We start from the raw sequence: 15,827 nt of genomic DNA on the forward strand, positions 1-15,827 counted from the left end.
GATTTGTGCCATCGTCTTCAAAGCTTTTCTCATCACACACCTGACGGAAAAGGTAGCGAACAAAAAAGGAAAGGAAAGTGGATGGGTAATCAAGGGGGAAGTTACGGATTATGAACAACAGAATAATCTGAAGGTTCAGGTTTCTGAAGTCAATTTCACTTAGTACATAAGTGTTTATCAAATATTTGGAAACGCAATTGCGGATACCCCAGTCTATCAGTCTATATACATATCAGATGATAAGAAGTTCCATAATCGGATTCACAACTATCACAAACAGTTAGTGATGAACTTATAGATACATAAAAAATCACTTTAATAAAGACAAATAAATATATACAGATGATTCAACCACAGACAAACAGACGTAACAGCTTGAGCATTTTTCAGAAAAATTGATCGCCCAACTCCTCTACTACCATCTTGCGAGCATGTTACACGAAACAATGTTTCGTATGGCACTGTCACCAGAAGGCGCTGGAGTGAAATGTCAAACTCGAAGGATTACGACGCTAGCGCCTCTAGTTGCGAAACGGGCAATCGATCTAATTCAAATTGAGTGGTGGAATTAAATGGGATTGTACAAACTCGTCTTATGACAAGTGAAGACATTCCACTAAAAAGCTCAAAATAATTTTCCTAATCAAATTGAGCGTTGAATTCATGATCGATGGGAATTTCTCTAGTGTTACGTTCAGTAGCCGCTAGGTTGCGAAGGCCGACGGAAGTCCTTCGTAGCTTAGTTGGTTAAAGCACCAGTCTAGCGTACTGTAGGGTCATGGGTTCGAGTCCCATCGAAGGGAAAGTGGTTACCTCCAATACATTTTTCAAATCAATATCTTCCACATAACGTACATATTCACACATGAGTTTCCATAACATTGTAAATTAACGTCCAAGTCGGGTGGTTTAATCCCCGGAAATAGGCAATTAACTTTGATTGAACTTCACTTGGCTGCCGCTGATTCCATCCATGCGAATTGTGCTCCGACGCGCGTTCGTTATTCTGCTACGGACGGAAACTTTCTGGCGTCGCAAAGCGGTTAAGCTCCACTTTGAACAAAATTCTTCACACAACAAGCTTCCCTTGCATAAAATTGTGATCTTGAAAGGAACCAATTGATTGGTCCTGCAACAAAACCAGATCCAGAACCATGCAAGAAAATTTCACTGGAGTGCCGTGGATCATCGTACAGAAATGAAATGGGTGGATCCCAAGGCCCATAACTCATTCTGATGTCCTTGTTTGGAATGCAAGACAGGGATTGGTTGGTTCTGATAATTTCAGTAATATGATCCACCACAATTTTGGTCATATGATCCATAATTTTGATAATTTTAACCATAACTTTGTTCAAATGATCCATAATTTTGGTGATGTGATCCATAAGTTTAGCCGTATGAGGCATGATTTTAAAAATTTTGTGGATCGATTAATATAGTTTCATTGGCCTTCTTTCTAAACGTTATGGATCACATCACGAAAATTATGGATCATATAAACAAAATAATGGAATTATATGACCAAAATTATGGATCATATTACTGAAATTATGGATTATCATCACGATCAAAATTGCGCAAAGTTGATGTTTTGCGGATCAAAATATAGTTTTTTTATGAATCATTTTCCAAAGATTTATGGATCATTTGTCATTTGTCATTCATGGGAAAATAGCAAGATTTTATTGTTTATCTTGAACATGTTTAAAGGAACACATTTTCCTATTAATTGCTAAGTTAAAGCTTAGTTATGGATCATAAAATTATTCCTTATGGATACTCTTGAACTATTTATGGATGCATGGTAGCGTTCTATGGATCATTCAGATATTATTTGCGGATCGCTATTCATTTTATTACGGATCGTTTTTTCACATTCAACGCCGCAAAGTAAGGGCTGCCCTTTAAGTGGTCTTGTTGTGTAGGGGTTATCACGCCTATCTAGAGAGAAGGAGGTTGAGGGTTCGAGTCCCTCCAAGACACGTTGAATCTTTTTCGCAATTTTCATATCAATCTCTCCATTTCGAAACATGCACAGCCAAGATATTTAACAGAGAATGATTTTCGTACAGCTGAGCTGCCGAATAATATGCAAATTATTCTTGTGTTCGTACTAATATAATTTTTTTGTAAAACATGGAAAACCCTAAAAATAAATTTCATTACTGGGTCATTCATAAAGGTGATCTAGGAACAAGTTTTACTCTTGCTTTACTGTTAGGCAATCCTGTCGACACCATGATTGTTAAGTAATACCCACCGAGGTGGACCATTTTCTTGCTGAGTCATGTAGCATTTCGTTCAGTTTTGATCCGTTTGTCCGTTTTGCATATAAAGTGGCTCGAAATGCATAAAAATTCATAGCAAAGAAGGGATACAGCGCAGTACGATTTTCACGGTGAGGATCAATGTCAACAGTGATCATTTGGTATTCACGTTTATACGCTGATGAGATGTATTTATACATTTAAGGTTATGGCATGTCATTTCTTCCGAGATCTTATTCTAATCGAGGGCTTCAATATAAATCTACGCTATCAAAATCAATGTTTTTATATGGCGGAGAATATTTTTTAAGCTGGTTCACTAGCCCAAGACTGGAATTAGAATCAGGACTGAAATACCTGCCGTAACCCTATTTCACATTGTCCGTGTGTTCATCTACTGACTAACAAATCAAGGAGTGGAAAGTTCCAAGCTGCAGGAACGCCTCTTGCTGGTAGCTGAAATGGGTCAAAGTCCTCAGGAGATTCACGTTTTAACGAGTTCTGTGTTTTTCTCTTCCAGCTCACAGTAACATGGCAAATAAAACGTAGTTACATAGAAAAGTCATTAAAATAAAGCAAAACGAGAAAAAAAACTAACATCTACTGGCGAGGGTAAAATCCAAGTTAATTATCGGCCCGATCGATGCAAACCGATAGCACGAACAAAGCGACTCGCCATATAGACATCGAGTGGTCTTCACTACGTTCCGGACCGTGTTATGCTTTTCTATGAGTTCTATTTTGCCTTCATGCTTTTACTGCTTTGGGTTTCAGTGGCACGAGGATGAGCGATGATCGTGAATCTTGAACTTGCTCCGGGATCTTTCTGAAGTTATTCGCCATCATGGAGAACAATGATCCCAATCACCTGGAAACGGTACAAGACGAATGGATTTATTTTTTACAGAACGGTGTCCATTCTTTCGATCATTTTGAGTGTTTTCAGTGGGGTCATACACATAGAAAATATATTACCCTCTAATAATGATTCAATCACACCAATTCATACATATTTTTCATATCACTCGATTTTTTGTGATTTTTAGTGGGGCTAAAAATTAAATCCAAGGGTCAGAAATAAGCAAAAACTAAAAGCGACCCCAGTGTGATATGACACGCACAGCGCACAGCACACATGACATGCACAGCGTCAACTGTCTAAACTACTGTAATGTGTAAATAGATCCGGTAGATAGATGATTGATGAGGTACATTTAATATCAGTTACATAATGTATATGGGTTTTACAGAGGTTTTATTATCCTTTTATTTTTTAGAAAAGTTTAATAGCATAGATTATATTCAACTGAAAACTCTGATGTAAATATGTACATTATGTAGATGATTTTAATTTGAAAAATGTATTGGTTCGATGCTACTCGATGCTACTAGACTGGTGCTTTTAACCAACTAAGCTACGAAGGACATCCGTCGGCCTTCGCAACTTATCGGCTACTGAATGAGCCCGAGATTCATAAATCGGACACAAGGTCGAAAAACTCACAACCCATTCCCCAAACCAACGCTTCCACATGTGTATACAGTAATATCCCGATTTTATCACCCCCTGGTGAGTTTTGGGGTGATAAAACAGGGTATGTGACAAAATTGGAAAAACAACATTTCCAATTTTTTAATTCATTCCACAAATATGAATCATTTTATGCCTTGGAAAGGCCAAATGCGTGAACGGTACCCGTTATTTCTTGTCGAAATTGCTTACAGAATGTTTCCCAGGTACTCAAAAGTTGTTCGTAATAAGCTACGGGCGGTGAAAGTTATTTCATGAAAATCAATGTTGTTTGTGGTATTATTTACGAAAATAAAAAGTATGACAAAAATTTTTGGGGTGACAAAATCGGGTCGAAAACGTGACAAAATCGGGACGTGATAAAATCGGGTCGAAAACGTGATAAAATCGGGGGTAGACAAAATCGGGTCAACACTGTAGTATATGCTCTACCTGACTAGTACAGTGGATACACAATTTCCAGGGGGTCGAGAATGTTTCCCACCCGAAAACATCATAGACCAATTTTTCACTATTATGTTAGGACTCTACAATTTTAACACTTGACTAACCCAACCTATCTATCTAGTTTGGATAAGAAGGCAATGATGTTCCGTGCAATCTCGCCAGAACAAGTCAAGAAAATCTACGGGATGCAGCTGAAGGTTCGGATCAAGATAGATTTGCCGAAGAAAATTTGGCAGGACATGCTACAGAAGGAATTGATGTTCCATCTCAGAAGTTGTATGTTTGAAGGTAAATGTGAAACGGAAATGGAAGTGGACCAGAAGCGTCGTCAATGATACAAGACTGATCGCGATAACGGGTCTATATAACATGGATCATTGCTAATCGTCAGACCGCATTGTGCTCTTATTCTGTGCGGTTGTCTGTTCTCTTTGCTGAAGAAAGTTTTTAATACTACCCGAAGTTATTTTAATTTCAACAGTGCTTCTACAAACAGTGTAATCATGCAAAAACACCGTTCTGAGAAAAAACCTCTTAGAACGTCACGTCTCTACGCTCAGCAATGATAATAAAACAATAAAAACAAGAGGAAGGGGTAGTCTCTGAATTTTGCACTTCTTTCTAAAAAAAATTCCAAGACCGTCCACCCAAAGCGCGGAAAAAATAGAAGGAAGCTGGAGACTTAAGATATCCCTTCTAACTCTAACATTGGAAATAGTTCTGCTCATATCGAACTGAGCAATCAGTTCGATTTGATTCATGACGAAATTGAGAAAATCTACCTCTAGCCCAGGTGATTCGATTCATGCGAAGAAGCAAAGGATTCCGCCAATTGTGGTATCTTTTGCCGAGTTTTCTGGTTTTCGGAATGAGATTATGAGTAACCTTCAGGGGATCAAGGTTTCATTTTAGATTGCTAGGAAGGGTGACTGCCTTGTTTTTCCAGGATCCTTTAAGGTCACTCCTCACGGAATCCAAGTGTTTTCGGGAGCACCCCACTCGATACGGAAGCAACGCACAACTGTCATTTTTATTTTTTCACGCATGCTGGGACGCAGCAAAGCTAAATCAACAAAAATGACAGTTGTGCGCCGCCTCTGTATTGAGTGGTGTGCCCCGAAAACAGGCTATAGACATCCCTATCTAACTCCCTTAGCTTAAAAATAGCCACCATTTCCCGGGCACAGTGTGCAGATAGACCGCTGTCAGTTGCATGAGATGTCAACAATCGTCAACAACACCAATGATTGTAGCTTGATAATTAAAAATATCCTCAACAATAAAAGAGCAGGATTTATTTTTAAATTCTGCTCAAGCTTTTCACGGTGAAATAAAAGACAAATTGTTGATCTCCATGTAAGTAAAATCAAAATTGATCATGTAAAATAAGTTTTGAATCAATTAAGCTCATTAGTCATATTTAATGAATATTCCCGATTAAAGATACATATTGAAGAAAGTTGAATTTGGATGTTTTATGACGTTAGGCTTTTTTAGATTTGACGTATACGTTGCTCGGCGTTGGTGTTGGTGTTGGCTACGCTAAACATGAGCTCTTAGCATAGGTCTGCCCGAAAACGTGGGCAGAAGATCGCAAACGTCTTCTTCAGTATTTATTCCAGTTCGAGACAGCAGCACGTACGGACGTGTTTTTTGCTCGCGCATTCTTTTCCAAGTGTTTTTTTCTCGTTCGTTCGCTGTTTACAATTTTGCTTAATCGCGTTGGCGTTATTTTCTCCCGTCATGGGAGACTCGGTGACCGATTCGGTCGCGGGAAAAGTGTCTAAGCGCACTGCTCTTGGAAGCGCGGGTAACCACTCCAAACAACTATTGCAGTACTCTTCGTTGCTTCTTGACGACAGCGTAAGAAGTAACGACAACGACAGAGTAAGAAGCGTAAGAAGCAGCAGTCGCAGCTGCCACAAACTCAACTAGTGCGGAAGGAGAAGTGCCCGCCGTTTTTCATCAGAGGCGACCCGCCGGAACTGCGACCAAAGCTCCGGGAATTGATCACGAAAGGCCTAAACTACACATTCCGCTCTGTAGTGAAGGCGTTAAGGTGATGCCCACCAACACGGACCATCACAAATCAGTCGTGGAGTTCCTCGAGGTCCACAGATATGAGTTTTACACTCATGACATCCCCGGCACGAAGCCACTCAAGGCTTTGCTGTGAGGGCTCCATGACATGGAGGAAAATGAGCTCATTCAGGAGTTGGAAGGCAGCGGACTCAAGCCAGTCGCGGTGAACAAAATTGCTCGTCACGACAGACGAGAAGGTATCGCGACCAGCTTTATCTGGTCCACCTGGTCCATGGCTCCACCACCTTCAAGGACTTGAAGCTGGTTCAGATAATCAACCATACCGTTGTTGACTGGGAACGATATCGCCCAGTGCACCGCGACGTTACGCAATGCACCAACTGCTTCAACTTCGGGCATGGAACCAGAAACTGCCGCATGAAGCCGCACTGCAACAAGTGTGGCGAGCCTCACCCAACTGACGAGTGCGACAAGATGTAGGTGGCCGATCCCAAGTGCGCCAACTGTGGCGACAAACATCGAGCCACCGCAAAGGGCTGTCCAAAGCGAGCCGAGTTCCTGGAAATCCGGAAGAAGGCTTCCACCAGAAACCTTCCGAAGAAGAACCGTGCTCCTGTATAGTCAACTTGGTGAACTATCCAGCCATTGCGGCTCCCCGTCGAGCGATTCCCCAGTCAACACAAAATCGTATATGATGCAACATAAGATGCTAAAGTGGAGGCCATATACGTACATATTGTATGGGGAAGTACCTATATCGCCTCCACTTTAGCATCTTATACGGCATTATATACGATCTTGTGTTGACTGGGTCCAGTCCTCCCACCGTTACAACCGCACAAGCGATTGGCAGCAGCAGTTGCGTCGGTTCAAACTCCAGCACCGCCGGCTCCATCCTCCAGCGAATGGCTCCTTCCTTCTGGATTCCGCCGACGTCAAGATGAGCATCCTCTACCCCCGGAGGATTCCGCTCCGCTCTACACCCCGGAGCAGTTGGCTCCAATATTCAGCCAACTGGCGACTCGGCTTCGAAGCTGCAAATCCCGGTTCGACCAGAACTATACTCGTCATTGAAAATGGCTACTAGGTTGGGTCTGGCAAATTGGAACGCTTGCTCGCTTAAGAGCAAAATCGTCGGGCTCAGCGATTTCCTTCAGGAGAAGGAGATTGACGCGGCTTTCATCGCCGAAACCCACCTGAAGCCCGAGGTAAGTGCAACAATTCCGGGTTTTAGGCTGGTGAGGTTCGATCGAACAAGCTTCAGAGGTAGAGGAGTGGCAATCGCCTTGCGAAGCAACATCGCCTGTCTCCTGCTGCCGGACTTCAAGCTCAAATTAATCGAAGCCGTTGGAGTGGAAGTCACCACCTCCGTCGGAGTCGTCACTTTCATCGTGGCTTACTGTCCCACACAAGCCAAAGTCGATGATGGCACTTCGACCAAGCTACGAAGGGATATAGTCAAGCTTACTCGGCGGCAGGGGCAGTTCATCATCGCCGGAGACCTGAACGCAAAGCACCAATCGTGGGGAAACACCGTCTCCAACCGGAACGGAGTTGTCTGGTCCAACGACGAACAAGAGGGCCACTTCACCATCCTGAGACCTGACAGCCCTACCCGGTTGACACGGTCCGGGGCTCATGCAACGCTCGACATCTTCATCACGAACATGCACGATCACGTCTCTCAGCCGGTCGACTGTGGAATGGGCCAATGAGGCCGACTACCTCGGCTTGACCCTTGACAGCAGGCTTATTTTCAGGCAACAGATTGACAAGACGGCTCGTACGTACTTTGGACTCCGCAAGACGCTCCGATCGAATAGAGTTCGCCGCCGTACCAAACTGACAATCTACAAAACGCTAATTAGACCGGTAGTCCTCTACGGACACGAGACCTGGACGATGCTCGTGGAGGACCAACGCGCACTTGGGGTTTTCGAAAGGAAAGTGCTGCGTACCATCTATGGTGGGGTGCAGATGGCGGACGGTACGTGGAGGAGGCGAATGAACCACGAATTGCATCAGCTGTTGGGAGAACCATCCATCGTTCACATTGCGAAAATCGGACGACTGCGATGGGCCGGGCACGTAGCCAGAATGTCGGACAGTAACCCGGTGAAAATGGTTCTCGACAACGATCCGACGGGCACAAGAAGGCGAGGTGCGCAGCGGGCAAGGTGGATCGATCAGGTGGAAGATGACTTGCGGACCCTCCGTAGACTGCGTGGTTGGCGACGTGTAGCCATGGACCGAGCCGAATGGAGAAGACTCTTATATACCGCACAGGCCACTTCGGCCTTAGTCTGAATAAATAAATAAATAGATTGACAAGACGGTGACAAAGTGTAACGTTTTGTTTAAACTACTGTATCCATTGATCAACCGTCGGCCGTCATTGTCCCTGAAAAATAAGCTTGCTGTCTACAAGCAAATTATTTTCCCTGTGATCGAATACGGCATGCCGGTCTGGGAGAGCTGCGCTAAAACCCACCACCTCAAACTTCAACGGGTCCAAAACAAATTCCTGAGGATGATGATCCTCAACACCCCTCCCAGGACAAGAACATCCGAGGTTCACCGTCTGGTCGGGATAAAAACCTTACATGAACGCTTTGGTGAGTGTAAAGAAAAGTTTAGGGTCCGTTGCTTTCATCTGGATCGGGCTCCAATTAGGGCGCTAGTTCCAATCTAGGTTATCAAATTTTTATTGTAAATATTAGTTAGTAGTAGTTAGGTTATCAAATTTTTCAAAATAATCAATGCCTCCATAAGGTTATTTTGATACATTAGATACTATAAATTACTTTTGAATTCCAACTTTGCTATGAAATAAAATCAAAGATGAAGGGCCGCGTGGCCAACCACTTGAAATGGTAAAAATGATGTAACAAACAAAAATCAGTAATAAACGAATTTAAGTCTTCAGTATTTAACTGAGAGGCGACATAAATTCTTCACACACGGCGACAAAACTGAACGATAAATCACTGGATGAGATCAAGATGAAAATTTCACAATTGCTTGGATGTGCGCCAGTCCAAGTAATTAAAATGAAGAAGAAATCACACTCTGGTTCTTTTCAGAGATCGTCCTAGTGCTAGCGAGGGACTGTAAGTGAAACTGTGCACTATGGTCCACCGGCAATAAGGAGGAATGGTCCTCCGGTAATTTTGGGGGTTTGGTGTCAGGCCCTTTGAAAAAACATGAGCAAGGAACAATCAACAAGAGAGTACAGACCGGAACCATCGGCGAAGACCACTGCGAAGACCACACCACGAGGAACATTTGAATGGCAATGCTCGAGGAGGATTTGCAAGCACTCGGAGTATTCGAGAGACGGGTGCTTAGGACTATCTTCGGCGGTGTGTAAGAAGACGATGTGTGGCGGTGAAGAATGAACCACGAGCTCGCCCAGCTCTAAGGCGAACTCAGTATCCAGGAGGTAGCTAAAGCCGGAAGGTAAGATGGGCAGGACATGTTGCGAGAATGCCAGACAGCAATCCTACAAAGATGGTGTTCGCTTCCAATCCGACAGGTACGAGACGGCGTGAAGCGCAGCGAGCGAGGTGGACAGGCCAGAGTGCAACACGGCTTGGCGAGCGTGGTGCGCATTCGAGGATGGAGAGATGGCGTCAAAATGTTGATTCAGTGTTATCTGTTTAGATGTAAACTAAATAAATGAAATGAAATGATGTATTCCAATGTAGACCTCGTGGTCGTGCGGTTGGCGGCGTCAGTCGTGTTTGCTCCCCCGTTGTGGAAACTCTTCGGTATTCGAAACATCTTTTACTGTTCTACTGGATATTGTTCGTTGTTCTAAGTACGCGTGTAAGTTTCAGGCATTTTCCTGATTTTGCAAGTAGATTGCCCATTGTACCCAGACTCTGTAGCTTACTCAAATAGTTTTATTCCGCAGATCGTAAAAATCCCTCATATTCTTCTTCTTATTGGCATTACATCCCCACACTGGGACAGAGCCGCCTCGCAGCTTAGTGTTCATTAAGCGCTTCCGCAGTTATTAACTGCGAGGTTTCTAAGCCAAGTTACCCTTTTTGCATTTGTATATCATGAGGCTAACACGATGATACTTTTATGCCCAGGGAAGTCGAGACAATTTCCAATCCGAAAATTGCCTAGACCGGCACCGGGAATCGAACCCAGCCACCCTCAGCATGGTCTTGCTTTGTAGCCGCGCGTCTTACCGCACTGCTAAGGAGGGCCCCTAAATCCCTCATATTCCCACTTTATCTGGACCCCGAGGTTATTCAAACTTCATCTTCCTGAGATTTCTGAACCATCCAGAATCTAACGAATCAATTCAACTATTATTGATCTTTCACAGGGCGTAGATTATTTTGTACCTACGTACCTATTATTCAAACTTTTTTCTACAAGTTTAGTTGACCCTCTATCAGTGTTGATAAGTGTTGGTCAAATTCTCAAATCTCATCCACGATTCAAATCAAGCGCGAGGCAAACCTCACCTGACTCATGGCCCTGAGAATCGACTATGATTCGACTCGCGATTTGCATCATTGCGTGATTTTTGCGTGTTCTTGTTCGTTAAATTCATCGGAATAACTTTCTCTGCTTAAAACAGTGGATAAGAAATCCATACGTAAACATGAAATACGTTTCTATTGAGTATTGAAAATTTTTGGAGCGAAATCCTTTTTCGGTAAATGAACGAAACGATGCTATTCTGCGTGAAAAACTCATGCACGATGCTCTCCATGCAGAATCGCAAGCGAGTCATTTCGCGCATGAGGCTTCGATGAGTGAGATTTGAGCATGATTCTACCAACACTGCCCTCTATACTGTTCAAATTCTCCTTTTCCTAGACAACCCACTATTGGGATGCGGGACGCCTGGCAAAGCGTGACAAGTAAGCTGAATATGGGACTGTTCCGCATAATTCGGGATGTCTGGTCACTTGAAAATAAAAGGTCTGCGTAGGCTCTTGGCATTCATACTTTCCCAGGCTTCCTTCGTAGAGAAGAGTAGACTTTTTCGAAACGATCCCACCTCCCCTAAGAGTCTACGTTGTTTTTTGGAAGATCGCCCGCCTCTAGATGGACGTATATTTCCCGTAGAAATCCCTGAGTATTTCCCGTGAAAACTCCGAAAAATTTTCATACGTTGATACTTCAGATAGCCATCGGGATATATGAAAAATACAAAAATCTGTGCATTACCTAATCTCGAACCTCCTCCGCCTCGTTGCGATCCATCCACCCGATCAAAGCTGCTAGAAGAAACTTTTGCCATTTCCGACGAACTGATCACCAAGCAAGTCGCCGGGTTCACCAGCGTCATCGGCGTCGAAGTGCTAGTCACAACGATGGTACTGGAGATGGGATCCTGTCCGACTGCGATCGCCAATGGTGGTGGGGGCGGAGGTAGTGGCCCCCGCAGGCCCACTGATTTCCGCCCTGGACTCGGGGGAGTTTCCCGCGAGCTCGATTCTACCGACTCTTCGTGATCGCTCAATCCACTTTGCGTGTTGGAATCCTCGGGGGTATCGAAAAAGTGTAAATTAAACTCCGAACCGGCATCGAAACTCATATCTGCGAGATCTTCGTCCAGTTTCACTAGACTTGAGCTGAGCCCATCGGTTGGGGAGTCAAGCTGATAGACATCCATTTCTTCTAGAGTGCATTTATTCGCGGAATCACTTGTGCTGTGTTGCTTCGTAATTTTTGATAACTTATATCTCTATAAACAAAATGCACAAACATCACTAAAAGATAAATTCGAACAATTATGCGGCACGATCATGGCACTTGATTATCTTGAAATTCTTCTCGCAGGATCACCCACTTCCAATCACATAATGATTCCGAATTTTCTTACCACTATCAGAATCGAAACCCGAATCCCAGAAAAATCAGTAGACGGAATCGCGCGCTCGCGTTAGAAACGTGATCACCGCTGCGCAAACTAAACTCCCGAATCCCGACGATCGCCGCTGCCGATCCAGCAGTACCGGGACCAGGTATCCATTCTAGCGAGAATCTTGCCACAGACTGAAAGGAGTAGAAAGCAAAGTAAACATCGAACTTAATCCAGTCCATTTGCACGGGCGCAATCGTTGGACCGGAGGGCGCTGCCCCGTCCGTCCGTTACTGCTGCCGGTGCGGTGGTGTTCTTTGACTCTCTTCGACATACACGCGACGCACGGCTGGACACGGGAATACCTGGAAGACGAGCCCGAAGAGAAGCTCCACCAAAACAGGTAAGTAGCAACGCGGAGAAGAAGAAAGTCTCTTGCGCGCACTTACTCACATGCTCCCCGGCATTGGGGTGGCTGTTTGCAACGCGCCTGCCTGTATCTGCCTATCGTGATTGGTTTGGATGCCAACTTTGTGGAGTCATCTTGATATATCTGCCGAGAATAGATGTATAGGGAAGCGATTCTGCACGCAGACATTAAATTAGACTTAAATGGTCAAGCTTATCATTGTAAGAAAGTTATTATTCTCCTTCGGTAATTATGATTCATTAATTTCAGACGATTTGTCTGCGTGAATAGCGGTTTGTAGATTTACTATTGCCATGTACAAAAACAAAACACTGGCTTCTATATTTATTTCTATATAATCTTGGGGAATATTGCGTGTAAATTATAGAATAGTTTGAATGATTTTTTTTTGAAAAAATAGTGGCGAAATAATTTTCTAAATTAAAAGACACTAATTAGATCTAGATCTGTTCACAATTTTTGAAAGTATTTTAGATTTAACGTTCCAGTCTTACATTTTATTGGAATCCATGAAGATTTAAGGCTCCCCCAGACCTAAGCGGTAGCTAGTCGCCGCGATGCTATTGTTAAGTCGCTGCAGGCAATGTTCCATTTACTCTTCCATACCAACTGCGACAGAATCGCAGTCGCGGTTGTCTCGTCGCGTCGCGGTGGAACCTTCACACATGAAATAAGATTTATGAAATTTCCGCTAATTTTCTGTGCCATCATGTTCATGTAAAAATGTTGACGATAAACAGCCTTGAACGGTGTGTTGATACCAAGAAGGGAGCGGCCAACAGAATTATGGTCCAGTTTCTATCGCACGCTTTGCAGATCGACCGATGACAACAGTCCGATGGCCATTGGTTGCGTACTCAGCTGATAATGCAGCATGTTATCTTTCATACATCAGCTAGAGTGAGAAGGGTGATCTCGAGTATCTTTTTGTCAGGAGGTGCGGATCAAACAGTGATTTACTTGTCATAAGACGAGTTTGTACAATTTCATATAATTCCAACACTTTATTTTTTTCTGGACTGTAGAGAGGGTAAAAATTCTTTTTTTTCAGGTAAATATAAGAATTGCTCTACAGTGTATGTCTAGCCGGGGCTAGGAATCTGCAGAATATTACACCAAAGTCCTTTTGTACTCAATACCTTCTGTCAAAGTCCAACTGTAAAGATGGCTCCGACGGCATCCTCGTCCAAGAAGACTCCAGCAATGAAGACCCTGAAGACAATATTGCGGTCGCTCCTTGACATGTTTCAGGGCATTTGTGGGTTTGTGGATAAATTAAGCGAAGTGACAAGTGCTAGGCAGGTGACGGTTCAGCTGGAGAAACTAGACGAGTTATGGGTGAAGGTAAACTAGGTGATCCTGGAAATTGAGACCCACGATGACTACGACGAAGAAGAGGACGACTGTTTCAAGCAGCGATCGGCGTTCAGCAGCAAGTAATATAACTTGAAGTCCTTGCTGTTGGATAAGGTCAAAGAGCTCGAGGAACCAGCCGTGCTTAACCAATCAACCCGCGTCGCATCAACCAACTGGGGAACATGTGCGATTGCCACGAATCATGTTGCAGACCTTCGATGGCAACATTGATGATTGGTTGAGTTTCCGTGACCTCTATATGTCACTAACACACAGGAAGGTGGACCGGAGGTAGAAAAGTTTCACTACCTCAAAGGGTGCTTGGCAGGCGAGGCCAAAGACCTTGTGGATCCGTTGATAATAACAAGACCTAATCACCAAATCGCTTGGGACACTTCGATGAAGCGCTACAACGACAGTAAGCAGCTGAAGCATCACCAGGTTCAGGGACTCTTTAAACTCCCAAAGCTGACTAGGCAGTCATCGGCCGATTTGCAGTCCCTTCTGGAGGCATTCGAAAGAACTACACAGACATTGGACCAGCTAGTTCAGCCCGCCGATTATAAAGATCTGCTGCTTTTGGAAATCTTGTGCGCTATTTTAGACCCAGTGACACGGAGAAGTTGGGAAGAATTATCGTCGACCAAGGAACAGGACACTACAAAAGACCTGACCGAATTTCTGCAGCGACGGGTTAAAGTTTTGGCTTCCCTACCCTCCAAGTTCTCCGATTCCAAGGTAGAATATTCTCAAACTAAGAAGAGATCGCCAAATCCTCGATCAAGCTACAATACCGTTCAGAGATCAAGTGGAGATTGCGCAGCATGTCGAGAGAACCATCTTCTTTACCAGTGTCCGACCTTCCAAGGGATGTCCGTTTTCTATCGTGACAGGTTGTTACGAAACCAAGCACTTTGCCGCAAGTGCTTCAAACGTGGATATCGAGCGATGGAATGCCCCTCCCCGGGCAGAAGCCATGAACACAATAACAAAACATGATATGGATTTGATTGATATAAGAGATAAAAGAACAGGCAACAATATCAAAAAATTGCACCATAATATCATTTAAATATCAAGATATGCTATGGATAAGAACAAACTAATGGCACATGATATTGATCACTTCTCACAAATAGCATAACTTGGTCTCCTTATGATATTTTAGTGCAAAATATTGATATTGTCGTCTGATCTTTTATCTCTTATATCAATCATGTTAATATCTCATTTTGCTATCTTATCAACATTCGATATTGTTGAGCTATTTTCATCTACTCGGGTCTCGATTCTTATGCCGGAACTGCAAAGGCAAGCACCATACATTGGTTTGCTTTTAACCACCTTCAAACGGATATGGAAACGGATCTCCGAGCGCTAGAACTTCTGCAATGGGCACTAGTTCTCAGTACGAAAGCACAAGATCACCTCATGGATCGACAAACCAGGTGTCCTCGAATGTTTCTGGGAATCGTACATCGTCAGTACTTCTCGCAACGGCCATAGTTTTAGTAGAAGGCGGAGATGGAGATTGTATTCCAGCTAGGGCTCTTCTGGATTCCGGATCCGAACGCAATTTTATGACTGATCGTTTATCCCAGCAGTTAAAGGTCCAACGTCAACGGTCAAATATCGAAGTGTATGGAATCGGACAAGCCAATTTCAAGGTGAAGGAAAAGGTTACAACAACGATCCAATCGCGGATCACTAGCTTTTCGCGGAGAATGGAATTCCTGTTGTTGCCAAAGGTGATAGTGAATCTGCCAAATACCAACTTGGATATGATGGGATGGGTGTTCCCCACCGGCGTAAGGTTGGCGGATCCAACCTTTTTTAGATCCGAGGCAGTCGATCTCGTGTTAGGAATCAAGGACTTTTTCGCATACCTCAAAACCGGGGAAGAAATACCGCTTGGTG

The 15,827-nt window shown here is 43.7% G+C and overlaps 1 protein-coding gene across 2 annotated transcripts in view; it reads right to left on the reverse strand.

Annotated features, from left to right (window-relative positions):
* Positions 1–15,827, reverse strand: part of LOC134210773 (ecdysone-induced protein 78C) — a 112,141-nt gene that overhangs the window by 63,964 nt on the left and 32,350 nt on the right. The window contains exon 1 of one of the 2 annotated variants that reach the window (XM_062687031.1): positions 11,488–12,305. The exons of the other annotated variant lie outside the window; for it this stretch is intronic. Coding sequence (XP_062543015.1) covers positions 11,488–11,935 — 448 coding nt within the window. The 5' untranslated portion in view covers positions 11,936–12,305. Of the gene's footprint in view, positions 1–11,487; positions 12,306–15,827 lie in introns of those variants that run through there. 2 annotated transcript variants of the gene reach the window in all.

This window comes from Armigeres subalbatus, chromosome 2, assembly GCF_024139115.2.
Source record: "Armigeres subalbatus isolate Guangzhou_Male chromosome 2, GZ_Asu_2, whole genome shotgun sequence".
Lineage (NCBI taxonomy): Eukaryota > Metazoa > Arthropoda > Insecta > Diptera > Culicidae > Armigeres > Armigeres subalbatus.